This window comes from Prunus mume, linkage group LG8 (assembly GCF_029339155.1).
Source record: "Prunus mume cultivar Tortuosa linkage group LG8, ASM2933915v1, whole genome shotgun sequence".
Classification (NCBI taxonomy): domain Eukaryota; kingdom Viridiplantae; phylum Streptophyta; class Magnoliopsida; order Rosales; family Rosaceae; genus Prunus; species Prunus mume.
The window spans coordinates 6,693,708-6,709,683 of NC_142705.1; the positions used below are offsets into that span (position 1 = coordinate 6,693,708).

At 36.7% G+C, this 15,976-nt stretch overlaps 2 protein-coding genes across 2 annotated transcripts; both read right to left on the reverse strand.

Moving 5' to 3' along the window:
• Positions 1-2,629: 2,629 nt before the first annotated feature.
• On the reverse strand, positions 2,630-6,043 carry LOC103340417 (protein EARLY-RESPONSIVE TO DEHYDRATION 7, chloroplastic-like). Its single transcript, XM_008243838.3, has 4 exons — positions 4,808-6,043; positions 4,095-4,261; positions 3,439-3,523; positions 2,630-3,075 (listed from the first exon to the last, which is right to left on the reverse strand). Exons 1-4 carry the CDS (start codon positions 5,890-5,892, stop codon positions 2,886-2,888), a joined length of 1,527 nt encoding a protein of 508 aa, XP_008242060.2. The 5' UTR covers positions 5,893-6,043; the 3' UTR covers positions 2,630-2,885.
• Positions 6,044-6,731: 688 nt separating this feature from the next.
• LOC103340418 (Glycosyl hydrolase family 38 protein) lies at positions 6,732-14,628 on the reverse strand. Its single transcript, XM_089042406.1, has 29 exons — positions 14,265-14,628; positions 14,097-14,180; positions 13,921-14,009; positions 13,646-13,820; positions 13,276-13,394; positions 13,113-13,196; positions 12,944-13,015; positions 12,682-12,795; positions 12,461-12,561; positions 12,267-12,360; positions 11,812-11,979; positions 11,600-11,689; positions 11,356-11,421; positions 11,203-11,259; positions 10,720-10,939; positions 10,361-10,497; positions 10,003-10,068; positions 9,841-9,903; positions 9,356-9,427; positions 9,021-9,068; positions 8,729-8,848; positions 8,409-8,474; positions 8,179-8,291; positions 7,995-8,079; positions 7,806-7,916; positions 7,634-7,729; positions 7,527-7,574; positions 7,358-7,426; positions 6,732-7,187 (listed from the first exon to the last, which is right to left on the reverse strand). Exons 8-29 carry the CDS (start codon positions 12,766-12,768, stop codon positions 6,999-7,001), a joined length of 2,166 nt encoding a protein of 721 aa, XP_088898532.1. The 5' UTR covers positions 12,769-12,795; positions 12,944-13,015; positions 13,113-13,196; positions 13,276-13,394; positions 13,646-13,820; positions 13,921-14,009; positions 14,097-14,180; positions 14,265-14,628; the 3' UTR covers positions 6,732-6,998.
• Positions 14,629-15,976: the final 1,348 nt, after the last annotated feature.

Genomic DNA, 15,976 nt, shown 5'->3' on the forward strand with positions numbered 1-15,976 from the left:
GTCATGGCATTTGATATCACAGCAAGTTTTGCACCAAAATGAGCTAAAGTTGCATATATGGACAACTTATAGGTCGGATTTAAATATGTTGGTTAGCTCAATGCAATCGTCGTTTAAGTAGTTAAGAGTATCTAATGTCTTATTTTTAAATTATAATACTGAGTTATTAGCAGAGGCGGAGCCACACTGGGACCAGTGTGGTCCCGGGCCTTCACTCAAGTTTTTATATATTTTAAAAGTAATATATTGTTATGTATCACTATATGTATATTATTTCAAATACTTTACGTTTTGATATGTACCCACATGTGTTGTGGCGGATCTATTAAGGTACAATGAAGGGCTTCAAATTGCTCCTTTGTTGGTGGTGGTGCACTCCAGGTGTACAGATTACCTTATTTTCATTTTCAGCATTTAAGTAAATTGAGTAATATAAAAATAAATTTATTTAAGTAAAAGGACAAAGACATTTACTTAAGTTTACAATGTAAATAAGGAAGTACCTCTATTTGGATTCAAATACAAATACTAGAAAATCAAATTCCCACCAAATCAAAATATGAAAAATCGATTTTAGTACAAAATACGATTTAGGCTAAAAATGATGGCTCATTAAGTAAATATATACTTTATATTAAAATTCCATAAAATAAAGTTTTCTTATTTGATGTGTAAGGAATAAAAGCCGCCAAAAATTATCTTGAGAAAATGATTATTTTGAAAAACCATTTTTCATACTTAGTCAATATTTTTACATAAAACATTTTTTTATGTATGATAATATGATATGAATGCATGAAAGGACCTAAGGTTTTTTTTAGTTTGTGAAATTTTGATTTTTTTTCTTTCTATTGGGTTTAATGGGGAAAAAAGCTTTAAAGATATTTGCTAAATCGTTACTCTTTGTCTATCTCTTACAATTTTTCTTGCTTAAAATGTATTTGTCTATCTCTTTGTCGATGACAATTATGATTGCAACCAATAAGTAATATAATTCTTGACATATGTGATATATATACTATTTTTCGTATGTATTGAGTTCGAACTTTTAATTATTTATAATTTGTAGAAGCCTCATACACACGTAAATTGACTTCGCCATTGATTATTAGGTACATAGGATTCACGAAATTTGTCTCTTTTTCTTTAAGCTTTTTTGAGTCATAATGATGAAAGAATCTTAGGTAAGATTGTTAATGTCAACAAGTGGAATTCTATAGATAGGAAAAAGAAAAATATTGGATATGATTGTGATGCCGATTACAATATATTTCTTTCTTAATTTGGAGAGATAAAAAAATCACTCAAATTAATCATAAAAGTTAGGGCGAGGATATATAATTGATATCTAGAATCAGACAAACAAATCAAGTGGAGACACTTTGATGTAGGAGTTGGCTTTGGAGAAGAATATCATCTGTGAAAGGATTTACACTAAAGAGCGATTTGATTCGTTACTTATGACTTGGAAAAGTCCATGAGACCAAGAATAGCTAGTGGCCTAGAATTAAAGGAAATAAAACAACACATTTGTACCTCTCAATCCATTTAATTCAGTGTACACAGAAATGCATAATCTTTGTTTGTTTGTTGTTTGCCATAAAGGACGGAAAAGTGGAGTACACATGGCAACCTCCGAGAGCTGTTTGGGTCCACCATTCACTCTCTTTCGAGCAATTCTTCGATGTGACAGTCACATTATCACACCGTTATTTATACACTTAGCTTCACGTATAAACCACATCATTCAACCATATCATATAACCATATCATAACACTTTAATAATACCAGAATTTCTCATTTTGTAAATCATATAAGTTATATAATCGGACACTAAAATATGTGGTACGATAGGATGGGGTCCACAGGTTGTTTGGCGGATGCAATGGTGCTAACTGCACCATAATTTGAATCTTGAAGAGGGTGGGTGCCACTCGAAGTCCATGAGCATGATGACCTAGGTAGTTAAGGAGAAAGCTTGAGCTTAAAGCACATACTATAACCTCCGTGGGTGGACTGGTGCCATGTTGGTTGAATCTTGAAGGGGGTGGATGCCAGTCAAAGTCCATGAGCAAAATGATAGTGAGGAAAAGGATCAAAAACCCTTTCATTTCTCAAAATCGGACTAGAATCGAACTCAACATGTTGTGTTTTTTAGAATCGAACTCAATGTGTTTTCTAGAATCAAACTCAACATGTTGTGTTTTCGCTTCATAATAGGCATGACAATGAGAATCTCGCTAATACATTCATGCACGCTCGTCACTAATTAGGTGAAGATGCATTTAACACTAGTTTGAGAATCTCGCTAATACATTCATGCACACTCGTCGCTAATTAGGTGAAGATGCATTTAACACTAGTTAACTCCACTCATCCGACAAATAGTTAATGTCGTGTGGGATGAATATTTTATTCTCTCTACTTTTATGGACGAATATTTTTAGCGATAGTCTTGTGATGTTCGAATTTGAGTGATACAAACCATGCGATGACAAAAATGGCGTTCCATACGCTACCAAACAGATAATCCTACCTACGAGAGCACTGGTGAAAAATTCCAAATATGAACATCAATTGGTATGGGAAAGAGAAGAAGAAAAGAAAAGAACCAAAGACGGCTTTGTGTTTTGTGCTACTAAGGCAACAAATATGAACATCAAATTTATAAATACAAGAATTATATTACAAAGATAAACATATTTTCATGGTTCACCTTACCTGTACTGTAGTACAGCAACAATATCAACAACAGCAACAATATCAACAACAGCAACAAAGGCCTTGACTTTCCACGCAAGTGTGTAACCTTTCGGGAAAAAATGAGGGATGAAACATTTTGGGGGCTGCTAAGTCCTTCAAATGAAGAATTTCCAACAACCAGTTATTTGGATTTCTTAGTCCTTACTTCCTCAGCCGCTGACTTAGCAGCAGTCTTGGCTAGGGTGGAGGATTTGAAAGCACTTTTTGGGTTGAGTGCCTTGCGGATCTTAAAAACAGTCCACGCAGTTCCTATGGCATGTCCAGCTGCATCAAGCCCGTCGTTCGCAGCCTTACCAGCTTGTTCACCATACCTGCAGGACAGACATACTCCAAAATTTACACACTATTACAGAATCATAAACACCATTCATCTATAGAGTTTCTAACATCGCAAATTCTTAGACGGTCAACTATTGCTTCATAAAGATGTGGACAGAGTACCCCTTCTATTGATTCCCGCCACAAACATAAGTTGGTATGAAACTGGGGTTAACTTGTTAATAAATATAAATCAACACAAATGTCAATAGCTCCTGGTCAATGCATCTTTTATTTAAAGTGAGCCAAATAGTAGGTCTACATGAATCATGTTTATCTTTCAGTCTTACTTCATTTAATTTAGTGCTATTTACTCTAGCCTTATTTCATTTACTGCTGCATCTGGTGAAGCTTACCTGTGGGAGACGAGCTCGGTTGTTACTGTAGATGACGTTGACATGACATTTTTTCCAGCTACTTCGACCGCATCACACACCTTGCCTAGTTACAAGAATATATAAACAGTTAAAATACTATAAAAATAAAACACAACATATTAATGGACAACTGGGCTCAGACCCAGTAAAGAAACATATCTAAGAAGGCATGTTGCAACCCTGAGGACAAAAGTTCTGCCATCTGATTGGAATACGGTCATATAGTGATTGCAGAAATAGAAAAGATGAAGACACTTAATAGATCATTTATGATGGCATGTTTGCATCTTAATCTACAGTCTACTCAAATACATGGTAATTTGCAGCAGATAATGGTAAAAAAAAAAAAAAAAAATCTCTTTAGCTGCAAGAGTATCCCACCCTTCTACAGTGGGTTAAAAAGAAAACTTATGTTCTGAACCTATACTAAGAAATAGATTATCTTCACCACTCTTATAGTTTATAAACCAGCTCACTAACCCTGGCATGCATTTAGACAATCTACATATGATTCAGAGTGGAAGCATTAATGAAATTAAGATAAAAAACTGCAAGATAGAGATACAAACAAAAGATTTAGTATTATCTGTTATTAAATAAGCATCAAAATAAAGAAAAAGGGACGATCAACATACAAAATCCATCCAGTGATGCTAGCAAAATTTCCCCAGGCAGAAGACGGAAGAATTTCTTTCCTACTTTGGAATTTACCACCGAACTTGTGAAGTATCCAGAAACTTTCAAAACCCCAGAAAGAACACCAGCTGCAACTTTCTGCGTCGTTTTGCTCACACTCTTAACCCTACATAAAAAGTAAAGATTAGGTTTTTACTCAAAATATTATCCTAACCGAAAAGAGAAAATTGCAAGGACCCAAACACTCAACTAGAAAATAAGATCCTTGTTGCAAAATGTTCCTAGACACACAGATGTGGTAGAACCATAAGGGCATGTCAAAACATTTGCAACTAATATCTACCCTACATCCTACAATAACATATGAAGATAAAAGACCAAGCTCCAAAAAGGGATATTGGGTCTAAGGGCATGGCCGTAAGATCTAACGAATTCATAATTTTCCCATAAGTAGCCTCAAAATCTAACCAGTTTCAGTGGAAATATGCATTGTAACTTACAACACAAATCTTTTTATTTCAATGGAATATTTCACTTGCCCTTATTATCCCTCAGAAAAACAACAACCAGAACAAGACATGTAACATTTATTAATCAGAAATAGACAACCAGGATCAAAGAACCGAACAACATGAGAGACAAACTACGTATCAAACTCAAAAGTAACAATAAAAATAATCACAAGCACAAGCAATAACACAAGTCATTGTACCTTTTAATCCTCCTCATGGTTTGGGGACTGACTTCCTTATTCGAAAGCGGGTCCATCTTCTTCTTCATAACCTCATTTCCCCATTTCAACCTCTCCACTGTCACATCACCACACCACAAAATCCCCTTGATCAGCTGGCCCGACCCAGCCGCAATCAACTTAGCTGCCCTCCCATTGTAGTCCTCCACATTCGGAGCCAATGTGGTCCAATACGCAGCGCTCCTCTCCTCCAACTCCTTTTTCTTCTCCGAACTCAACTCTGCCGGCGACGTCTCCAGCGCCATTGTATCGTCCAACGCCTCCCCCTTCTTCTTCGCCTTATGGGAAACTTTCTGCTCCGAAAAACTGCAGTAACTCTTCAAAATCTCATCCAATTGCTTCACCAATCCCCCTTGTCCTTTCGATGCAATCGTCAATCCGTAGTTCAAAAAATTGTCCGGATCGTTCGTGGTCGTTTTGGATTTGGAGTCCGACCCGGACTCGGAATCCGGCGGGGCGTAGAGCGAGAAGAAATAATGCGAGTCGTTGAGCTTCACGGAGGCTTCCTCCTTCGCCAGAGGCCATTGGATCTCGTCTCCGACTCGGGCGAGGACGGCGACGATGTCGTCGCCTTGGACGAGGCGTATGATCGTGAAATCGCCAGAGGCGAGCTCGACACTGTACTGCTTGTCGATAAGGTTGACAATGGCGCCGGGGATTTTGATGAGGACCTCTTCGGTGGCCACGGCCGGAGCGGACGGCTGAGATGACGGCCGATCTGAGGGCTGAGATGAGGGCGGAGCAGAGGGCTGAGATGGTGGGGGAAACGAGGGCTGAGATGATCGGGGAACCGAGGGCTGAGATGGTAGGGGAACCGAGGGCTGAGATGACGGTGGAGCTGAGGGCTGAGCCCAGTATTGGTAATGGGAGGTAGGGTTAATGTTAGAGTTTTCAGGGAAAAGATTGTCGACGAGGTCTTTCATGTCGAGGGAAGGGTAGAGATTTCGGGATGAGGAGGTAGGGTTAGGGATTGATGGGGCTTCTGGGTTCGACTGCATGACCTCCGGGTACAGGGGATGTTTAGGAGTAGGGTTAGGGTTAGCCATCGCTTTTCCTCTGTTTGGCTCCGATGGAGAAAATGAGAGAGAATTTAATGGCGATTAGGGTTTCCTTTCAGGTGAAGAGAAATGACGAGTTTCCTTTCAGGTGAAGCGAAATGACGAAGAAGAAGAAGAAGGGGCCTCGGCGCTCGCGCTGATTTTTCTCTATCTTCGAGTTGGTGACCGGAGTTGAAGTGGACACGTGGCTTTTGTACGGTGATTCCACGTATGACCAACAGGAGACAAGGCTTAAACGTAGATTAACTGTCTCGAGGCCTTCCCGCGCATATATACCGGTTAACGATTTTTCGTTTTTATTTTTCTATTTTTAGAGAAAAAAATAAAATGAACTGATGGTTGAAGAGAAGAGACTGGATGAGTTTTACATCTGCTTTCTATTCAGATTCAAGATTGTGATTATCTCTAAGGCACTATTTTTGCTGCTTCTCAACACCAAGGACCAGCTTGTTTGTACACATCTAAGTGATTTTCTTTTTTCTGCCCATGATTAAGATGATGTTCTAAATACAATCTTCAAGATTGCAAAGTGCTTATAGTTAAGTGGTAAAAATATTTACGGTTACATCCGAAGTCTTATGTTCGGAGTAATTTTTTGCTACGTTCGCAGTTACGTGTTGTTGCTATGTGTCGTTTAAATCTGGTGGTGCTACGTTTGCAAGTAGAGAAAAAAAGAAGATCAAAGAATTTATTTATTTATTTTCCATTTTTAGGCCCTTAATACTTATAAGTTAAAAGAACATTTCTTTTCATTTTATTTTTCATAGTCTTGATTGATCCCCTGAATTTTCAAGCAATCATGCCACATAATAAATATATAACACAAATTTTCAAGATAAATATTGTGAGATGTAAAATCTCGACATAAGAAAGAATTACATCTGAATAGAAAATACAATTCTAAATCATTTGACAGAATTTATTCCAACTCATAATTAATGCAACATCCACTCATATTTCTCCATTTTTGGTAGCCAGCTCTACTACAATCCAATGGTAATTGAATTATATATTATTTGCAGTTCAGACATTTTATGCAATACCTATACTATATGCTTGCGCTGCAAACTATAACAAGTTGACCAAAACACTATCTAAAATTTCAACAAGAAAGTGCGTATCTCCATGGGTCCAAGCTCAACAACAAGAGTTGAACTACTGACAGCGCCCCCTCTAATTGGTGTAGGTTCGTCACCGTTGTCACCCTCAACTTTCCATGTCATCTTCTTCATCTCTGACTTCTCTTGGTTTGCTGACAAGCTCACTTCCTTCACTTCCTTAATCTGAAAGTTCAAACACCAACAATCACATTAGTACTAATTAATCACCAACATCGCCAGTTAATTTTATCATCCTCAGGATTCTAAGTGTCAAATTCAGACAAAACATTGTCCCATAAAGCATAGGTTGGGCAAAATGTACTAAGTCTGGACTAAAAAGATGATGTGCATACCATTTTTCCAGTAAACATCTTCTTCAGTTCAACTTTGGCCAATGTTGAATATTGAGGATCTTCAGCTGCCTATTCATATCAACAGCATAAAAGCAGTGAATGCAAACTAGATTATTTTGCTTAAATTATGTTAATATAGGGTCTATAGTGTTTTCACGTATCTTGTTACCTCATATAGATGTGCTAGACGAAGGAGCACACTTCCGTCATCCAACTCCTGAAAAACTAGGGTATGAGAGAGAGAGAGAGAGAGAGAGAGAGAGGAGTAACAAACACCTGAAGAGTAATCAAAGCAACATTGAGAGGCAAGCTGTAATTCAGATCCATGGTAGATGCTTTTGTCAAATGAGATGCAGTCCAATCCTCCAATTTCTGAACAATCAAAATCATCCTTTAAAATCAAGGGCTATGATGCTTCACAGAATCTGGAATTATGGTGAAGTCATACCTCATGAGTGAAAGCTAGAAGAAGCGGTGAGTAAACTTCCTGGCCAGTTGTCCTGCGCCAGGGGGCACCAGCCCCTACCTGGTTTACGCACATATAATAGTTTCCTCGAACCTGCAAAAAAATATATAACAGGATTACAAGAAATCTAAGTATAGAAATAGAAACTACTCTTGTAATGTAACATGATACCGTTAGTCCTTCACAAGTTCCTCCGGCGCACACTCTTTCATCAAGCGCTTCACCCACCCCTCTGGAATCATCATAGAGTGTACGCCTTGTGTTTCAAAAGAAAAGTATTAGATTAACATATCCACAGCCACAATAAAGCAATTACTTGACCTCAATGCTGAAAATCAGTGTATCAAAATCAAACCTGTGAAGCATCAGCTCTACTTCACCATCTTCAATGCTGGATCCTCCAGTGGCACGATCAACCAGGACTGAGAACTCTGATTTCTTATCGACAGTATAGATTCCAAGATTTAGCTGAAAAGGAAGATGACGCCAGTTTAAAAATGAAAATAGTTAGTTTTGATGGATATTTGTGTTTGTGTATATATACAGACACAATAAAGGCCATGTAACTAGTGTTAAGAAAATTACTGGATAATAGTTTCCTGCTACAGGTTGATTAACCGAAAGGGGCCAGTCTGGCCTATAATCTCGTACCTGCAAAACCATGATGTAAGCATTACTTTCTTTTTCAATATAAGAATTCACAGGATAGATCAATATCATTGAGGGTGTAGGAAATATACGAATACTATTAAGTGAAGGAAAAGTACAGGCCAGAGGAAGACTCGTGTAAAAAGAAGTGATACCATCTAACGTTGATATTGAGGTGCATCCTAACAGTTAAATTGTTGGAACATTAGCAAGCTTCATAATCCTAATTTGTACGAGAAACTGATATATGGAGTTACCCGTTTAATGAAATCCCTTCCGTTGGAATCGGTGTAGAACACCTTGTTTGTTTCCATGTTTGCTGTCATTCTAGTGATGACCTCTTTTCCAACACCATCTTCTGTGGGAATTGGACCAATCTTCAAAATAAAAATATGTCAGAACTACATGATTTGAGTCTAGGGAGATAAAAAATTTATTGCTTCCCAGCCAGTAAAGAAAGCATTCACCAGCCAAGATGAACACAGCTGACTTCAAAGTAAGGGGAATATGTTTCATTCATCAAAATAAAATGGTAGGTAAATCACTCACAGTATATTCGACTTCGGCATGCTCTTTGTCTTTGTAAAGTCTAGTGACCTGATAACAAATGCAATCTTTCATTTAGCAAAATGCGGTTGGTTACAACGTAAAACAATGTGGTGATTCTGACACCAAATATACAATGGTGATGAAACAGTCATTCTATGTTCACAAATTATAAGGCATTTTCACTTCTGTGTTACGTTTAATATGGGTAAAAATGATGTTTATAGCTTCCTAATTGATGTAGAAACTCACATAAACAAATTACATAAGCTATTGAAGGATTTCAGAAACAAAACCAGTTCTGACCAGAGAAAGCAATTTGAAAATATGCCAATAACCTGATAGATCCATGAACTGAACTGTTGGTGAATCTCATCAACTAGTGGTCCACGAAAAACCTTCAGGGGTACCTGTAGAATGAATAAAACATTTAAAAATTTATAGTGAAGAATATCGTATTTGTGTTATGTGTAAGCCTGAATCTTGATACTGTTGGACCAACCTTGCACCCTAAAGGTTAAATTGTTAAGAAATATGTCGAATGATGTATAGCTAAAACACGATACTGGCCAAAACATTGAAAAGGTAATGCAGGTTAACACCAAAATTAATGCATAAACAAATCTTTGTTCTAAATTTGGGAATTTTAGTAAGCTATGCGTACACGGTGAACACCAAATGAGAAAATGCAGAATAAATAAATAAATAAAAGGATACAGTGGACACACCAAATAAATTCTCTCTATTTTTGTGATCACATATTGAAATTACATGTAATTTGAAGTTTGGAAAGTACATAATAATAAGCAAAAATAAGGCTTACCGATCTTGATACAATAGTTGCAGGGGAGCCATTAGGCCGGAATATGTATGCACCAGAAGGTTGCTGGAGAGATCATATAACTGAATGTTAGTTCAGCAGGAACTTCATTGACTTGAATTACATGCTTAAGTAAATCAAAATCCTAGCACAGAGATTGGACACCTGAGAATCGGTATCACCTTTGCTTGAACCATACCAGAGGTAGCTCTGCTGTATTGGTACATCAACCTGGTGATATATGATTATTAATTAAAATTGATGTAAACTTCCACCACATTCTTATGAAATAAAGAAGTAAACCCGTCCTTCTTTTGTCTGGGCTGTGTGTCACTTGCACAGGAGTTCTCTGATTTTTAGTTATGAAGCTGCTATGGGAGAAAAGGCTTTATGCAATACCAAGGAAAATGAAAAATAAAAAGAACCTTCTGAAACATGTACAGTAAAGTACACCATGCAAGCACCTAACAGTCTGAGGAATAATTTGTGCAAGGCTGCTGTTTGAAACTGTGAAAGAACTTACTCCTGTTTTAGAATTATACATCCGTTTGAGTTGTCCGGAAGCAAAAGAAAAGGACATCTTCAGATCTCCAGGTCCAACTTCAATGGTCTCGTTTTGTGGAATGTCCATCACAGAGAGAAATCTATTTCCATTTTTCTCTACAAAAGTTAGGGGCAAATAATAAGTATAAATCTTAGATGTATCGATACAGTATTTATTTTATTCCACTTTTAGCAGATAAGCTTCATAAGAATTTAAAACCTGTTTTACTAGTGTACGTAGACAGTAGAGATAGATAGGGAATAAAATTAAAATGAATTCAAATAACAGTTAAGAATTTCCAAGGCCCAGAAGGAGAGAGCAAAGAGGTGTACACCTACGTTTGGTAGCTCCCCTTGAAATGAAGTAGGTGTTCCAACCAAGTGGTGGCACAGAGACTTGAAAGATTAGCCAGTACTTAGGAACTTGTTTTGATGACTGTCCCAAGTAGGCTTTTGTATAGAAGTTTCTTAGATCTGCTGTAACATTGTCCAAATTTACATATTGTACCTCAAGAATATTTCCAGAGGAATCTCGAACAGAAAGAGTGGCATCGTTAACCTGGTTGAAATTGTCACTTTCAGATCACATGGAACAAGAAGTCAAGTTTATTATCAAATAAGAACCAAAACTTGCTAACTTAAGCTAGACTCATTTGTGGACATACGGATACTAATGTCAAGCATGTAACATATAGCTCAACACAATGATCAGAGAATTAACATATGCATGGACACAATGATCAGAGAATGTTAAAAAAAAATTAAAAAATTGAGCAAACCTACACTATGATAGCATAAACTAAACACAAAGCACATACTCACAGGTATCCTAACAATCTCGGTCCGATTCCATCCAAGAGGATTATATGCTACAACAACCTGGAATTTGCATTTAAAGAGAATGAATGAAACAAAATATTTCATAAGCGTATTATCCATAAGTAAATTAGAAGAAAAAAGAAAGAGATAAATTACCAAGCTTTTCCCTTCTGGAATATCTTTTTCTGTTGGAGGGCAGTAACTGATATTGAGTAATTGACACTGTTTAAGAATTAAAAAGGGGAGGGAGGAGGAAAAGCAGCATTAGGCCAGGATGAGCAACTAGATTGCTTATTGCCATTTTGTTAAATGCTGCAATCTTAGAAAAATATTAGTTTATCCAGAAAAAGGGGCATCAACTGATCCAAAAGCAAGGAGCCACACCGAAATGAATTGTCACCTGGCTAAAAGTCGATGTTGGCTCTTTACATTGGTCTCCTGATTTACTTTTGGTTAGGCACGATAGAGCAGAACTGACAACAGCTTCTGCCTATAAAATATCATTACGTTATATAAGATATGTAATACATAGTTTAGCCTACAAGAAGAATAAAAGTGTCAGAGGCAAATGCAAAACAGAAGGAACAATTTACGGAGGTACTAGGTGGAGACCTCAAAGGCGCCAATGGACAGGCGCTTTGCGTAGTCATTGGTTGTATGTTGTTTAGCAGTGCCGGTGACAGCATCATGGTGCTGTGCAATTCCTAAAGCATCTCCAAGGGCATAGGTATTGGAACCATTTGCTCTCTTTCCAATCAGAAATTCCAGTTCTCGTGCCGCCTATTTTACAAAAGTAGAAGTTAACACCAACACACCACTCAGTTCATGAAAGGAAGAGTAGATCCTCTCCAGAAGAAGTGATTTAAAGCATGGCCATTCTCAGTAGATGTTCAAGTTGACAAATTCTTGTGACAGAAGCAAGCTAAAGATAAATAAACTATCTTAAAGACTATTCCTATGGGATATGGTGACTAAAATACCAATATATTCAACGCAAAATCACATGGCACAGGACTATCTATTCTGGCTATGGATAATTACTATTGTGGACTGATTTGATGTCATACCAAATAATATCCACTCAGCGACCGGACATATCCCTTCAAACCTGGGCGACTAGTAAAAAATCCAGTCCAATAAGCATCTACCCTATCTGCATACCTGTTGGAAATCATTGGGAAAACAATGTATGCAAAAGATTACGTCAGTAAGTCCTGTTTTGTCAACAAAAGAGGGAAAAGGGAGAGAAAAATATACTCACGGAAAATAATCATCAGTTTTCAGTGGCCACGACTGGTTTGCTGCATTTTTAGCATCAGTATAGATAGATGGTGTAGAATACAAGGCATTAACTCGACCGTCCTGAAACAAAAGGGAAAAAGAGAAAAAAAAAATGATGGAAGGCTCTTAATTATACATTAAAATGAGAGAGAAAAATTAACAATAAGCTCAACGATGAAACTTCATAATTGTAAACCCCACCTTATTAACATAGTGAATTAATTTGTCCATTTGTTTGAACCAAGACTCAGCATATTGGTACTGAAAATCATCACCCATTGTCCACATAATGTGATTCGTCCTCGTCACATTTGCCTGTGCATTAAGATGATTCATTCATTTATCAAATGGATATTTCAGCCTTCACCATTAGTTAAATGAATAGTTAAAAAGAAAATTAAGAAGACCCTTTAGGTCAAGGATAATAATCTAAAAATATATATTCAAGAAGATAAGAGATTACTTGGATAATTGAAGCATTGATAAAATCACTAACACGCTTTTCAACATTGTAGTCAAAAAGAAGAGGGTTATCCTGCAGTTTTATCATTTAACAGATTAGATGATACATCCATTTTGAAAAAAAACATGTAATTTTTTATGGTAGAAGTTACTCTTGTTAAAATTAGAACCTGGACAGGGATGAAGTCATCGTTTACTTCAAAGTGGAAACCTGGTGGTGGACTATAGTGAACCGGAAACGCATTGGCAAAAATCTACAAAAGGCCCGGGACATTGTATAGTAAGCACAATATTACATTATTGAATGAAGAAAAAAGAGTTGCAGTTCTAAACCTGAGATGATGAACCAAAAGTTCTGGATCCACGCCATATAACTTCAAGAGACTTATCCCCTTGCGCTTTGCTCTGTCCTGATAATCAATCCTTGCAAAATGTACGGAATCAAACCCAAGCTGCAAGAAACATTGTAAGAATCAACTCTGTCAGAATTATACAATACAAACGGCTTCATTAACATTATAACTAATGCAAGTGATGTTGGTATGAGTCTGAATTCAAAAAACCAGTGACAGAGTTAGAGATTCTGAAGAAATATGCAGAGCAGATTAGAAACTTGACTTAAAACAAACATGTATGGAAACAAAACCAACACGGTAAAACAATGGAGCATTCAATTGCAGAATAAAATTAACAGAGTGCCTACCTCAGCTCCCAGTAAGTAAGCTTGCACTGCAGAGTGTCCGAATGGATCAATTTGCCATCCGGCACGAGGCGTCTTGTTGAACTGCTGCTTTATTGCACGGTGACCTAGAGTTGTTTGGTCAATCATGTCTATGTAATGGACTGTTGCTTCATCATGCATACACCAACCACCATTTCTATACATATACATATACAAATGCTTATAACAGATTTAAAGATGCAAACACAAATAAAACTACACAAGTCAAAGATACAGATTGATTGCTAGCAACATACACAAACTCTAGCTGCCCAGCATCTACTAGTTTTCGCACTATTTCTTGAATTCCCGCTCTTTGTGTTGACCACCATCTTTGAAAGAATGCCTAAAATTCATACCAACTTTAAATCAGAAAATAAAAATCAAATACAAAGTTGAAAACTTTAATTTGTTGTAAAGCTGAGCAGCCTACCATCTCAGCAAACACAAATTTCCTATTCGGATCACGAACCAACGATTCGATAACAGAGTCCAAAGTATTCTCGACACAAGCACCCTAAACAAGTTCACAAACTCATTAATTAATTAATGACTCAAGTAATTACTAATTAATCCACTAATCACCACTGAATTGTATGACCTGAATGCTATTGTTTGATCCAACATAGTACTGATCAATAGTTTTCAACCATCCAACGTCGTCGTGTGAATGCGCAACCAAATGAACATTCAACTTGCCTTCCACCACACCACCCCCTGTCTTGTACCTCACATAACCGCTACCAACGGCCTCCTTGCACAAACAAACAGCAACAAAAACAAGCACAAACTGAAAACCCGAGGCTAAAGTTTCCACCTTTCTCATCCTGAAACCTTAGAAACTGCCGATAAAAAGAAACAGTGGCCTGCCGTGGCTTGGTTCCACGGCTGTGAATCTTGCGATTGCGATTTTTGGGCAAGCGAGGACAGAGGAGAAAAGCCTCGGTTTATCCTTTGGAGCATATGAGAGATGGCAATTGGCCGGCCTAATTTTATAAAGATGGGGAAGGAGAAGGACCACTCCGTACAAGTTAAGTTACTGTGTATGGGGCTCCATCTTGCGAACTTGACAAGGCTCGTGTCTTTGATATATGAAATTTTAATGGCGGGATCTGGGGACTGGGAGCCGTTATTAAATTCAATGACGCGGGTAATTGTAAACGGCCGGCTATAGTTGAACGCGAATTTTATTGGCCGTTGGATGTGGATTTGTGTTGGCATTTGGAGTAAATGGATGGCTAGATTCGCATCAATTATTGGGGTTAAAAAACGTTTGAGCTCACTCTGTCTGTAAGCATATAATCACGTGCAAGTTTTTCTCTGTTTTTATAAAAATATATTAAGTTAATCTTATACTGTTAAATATAATCTCAATACTTTAACCACTAATAGAATTTAAAATTAGGGATCATATAGTTAAGTTTTAGTAATTCTCTCTCTTTCAATATAGGGTGCTTCCTTTGTAACCTCTTTTCGATGCACAATTTTAAAATTAGTATCATATAATAGTGGGATCATCTATATATAAAAAACAAAAGGACAGAGAATTGTAAAACATTCAAAATACCAGTAAATGTCATTGGTTAATTCAAATATTAAGAATTAAAATTATTAATTAAATGAGGATAATATGGTAAATTAACACTTTTTCATATTTAAAAAAATTAAAATAAACAGAAAAATCAAATAATAGATCATATTTTTATGAAACACAACTACCCATTATCTTTTTTAATTCTAGAATAAATTTAAAACTTTTTTAAAAAAGCCCATCGCAGGCGGGAAAGCACATGCGAAGAGACTAGTATAGTAATTATAGTAATTCTCTTTTTTTCTATACACAACATACACGACACATAACATGTGACATGTAGTTCATATTATTATCCCTCACTTCTTACTTACACAACTTTCAATTGTTCTTTTTTTAAGTATAAGAACAACTAAAGGACAATTGGAGAAGTTACATAAAACTTTAGAAACAAAAACACCATTTTTTTAAAATTCCTTTTTTTATAAATTTGTTCTTTTATAATTGCATAAAAGGACAAACATTTAAAACGTAAACAAAAGTTTCTTAGTTAAAAAGGGAATAGCACTATTTTTCAATCTTCGCCCAATAACCCTTTGTCATGTGAAAGTGTTATTATGCGTGTCATAGCGTTATTGACTGGAGATAGCAAAATAGTGAGGCTATCCCTATTTCATGGAAGTCTTTCTCCTATTATTGGTTGTTACATTCATGGAGCAGCATGGTAGCATCTCCCTTTGAGTCAGCACCTTTTAAAATTAACAAAAATAAAATATAAACTA

Coding starts and splice junctions, on each gene's coding strand:
- LOC103340417 (XM_008243838.3), bottom strand. CDS start 5,892: ATGGCTAACCCTAACCCTACTCCTAAACATCCCCTGTACCCGGAGGTC. Junction 4,262..4,807: donor ACCATGAGGAGGATTAAAAG/GTACAATGACTT, acceptor CTTTTTATGTAG/GGTTAAGAGTGTGAGCAAAA. Junction 3,524..4,094: donor AGCATCACTGGATGGATTTT/GTATGTTGATCG, acceptor TCTTGTAACTAG/GCAAGGTGTGTGATGCGGTC.
- LOC103340418 (XM_089042406.1), bottom strand. CDS start 12,768: ATGTGGACAATGGGTGATGATTTTCAGTACCAATATGCTGAGTCTTGG. Junction 9,069..9,355: donor TCAGTTCATGGATCTATCAG/GTTATTGGCATA, acceptor ATTTGTTATCAG/GTCACTAGACTTTACAAAGA. Junction 7,427..7,526: donor GTCTAGCACATCTATATGAG/GTAACAAGATAC, acceptor TGATATGAATAG/GCAGCTGAAGATCCTCAATA.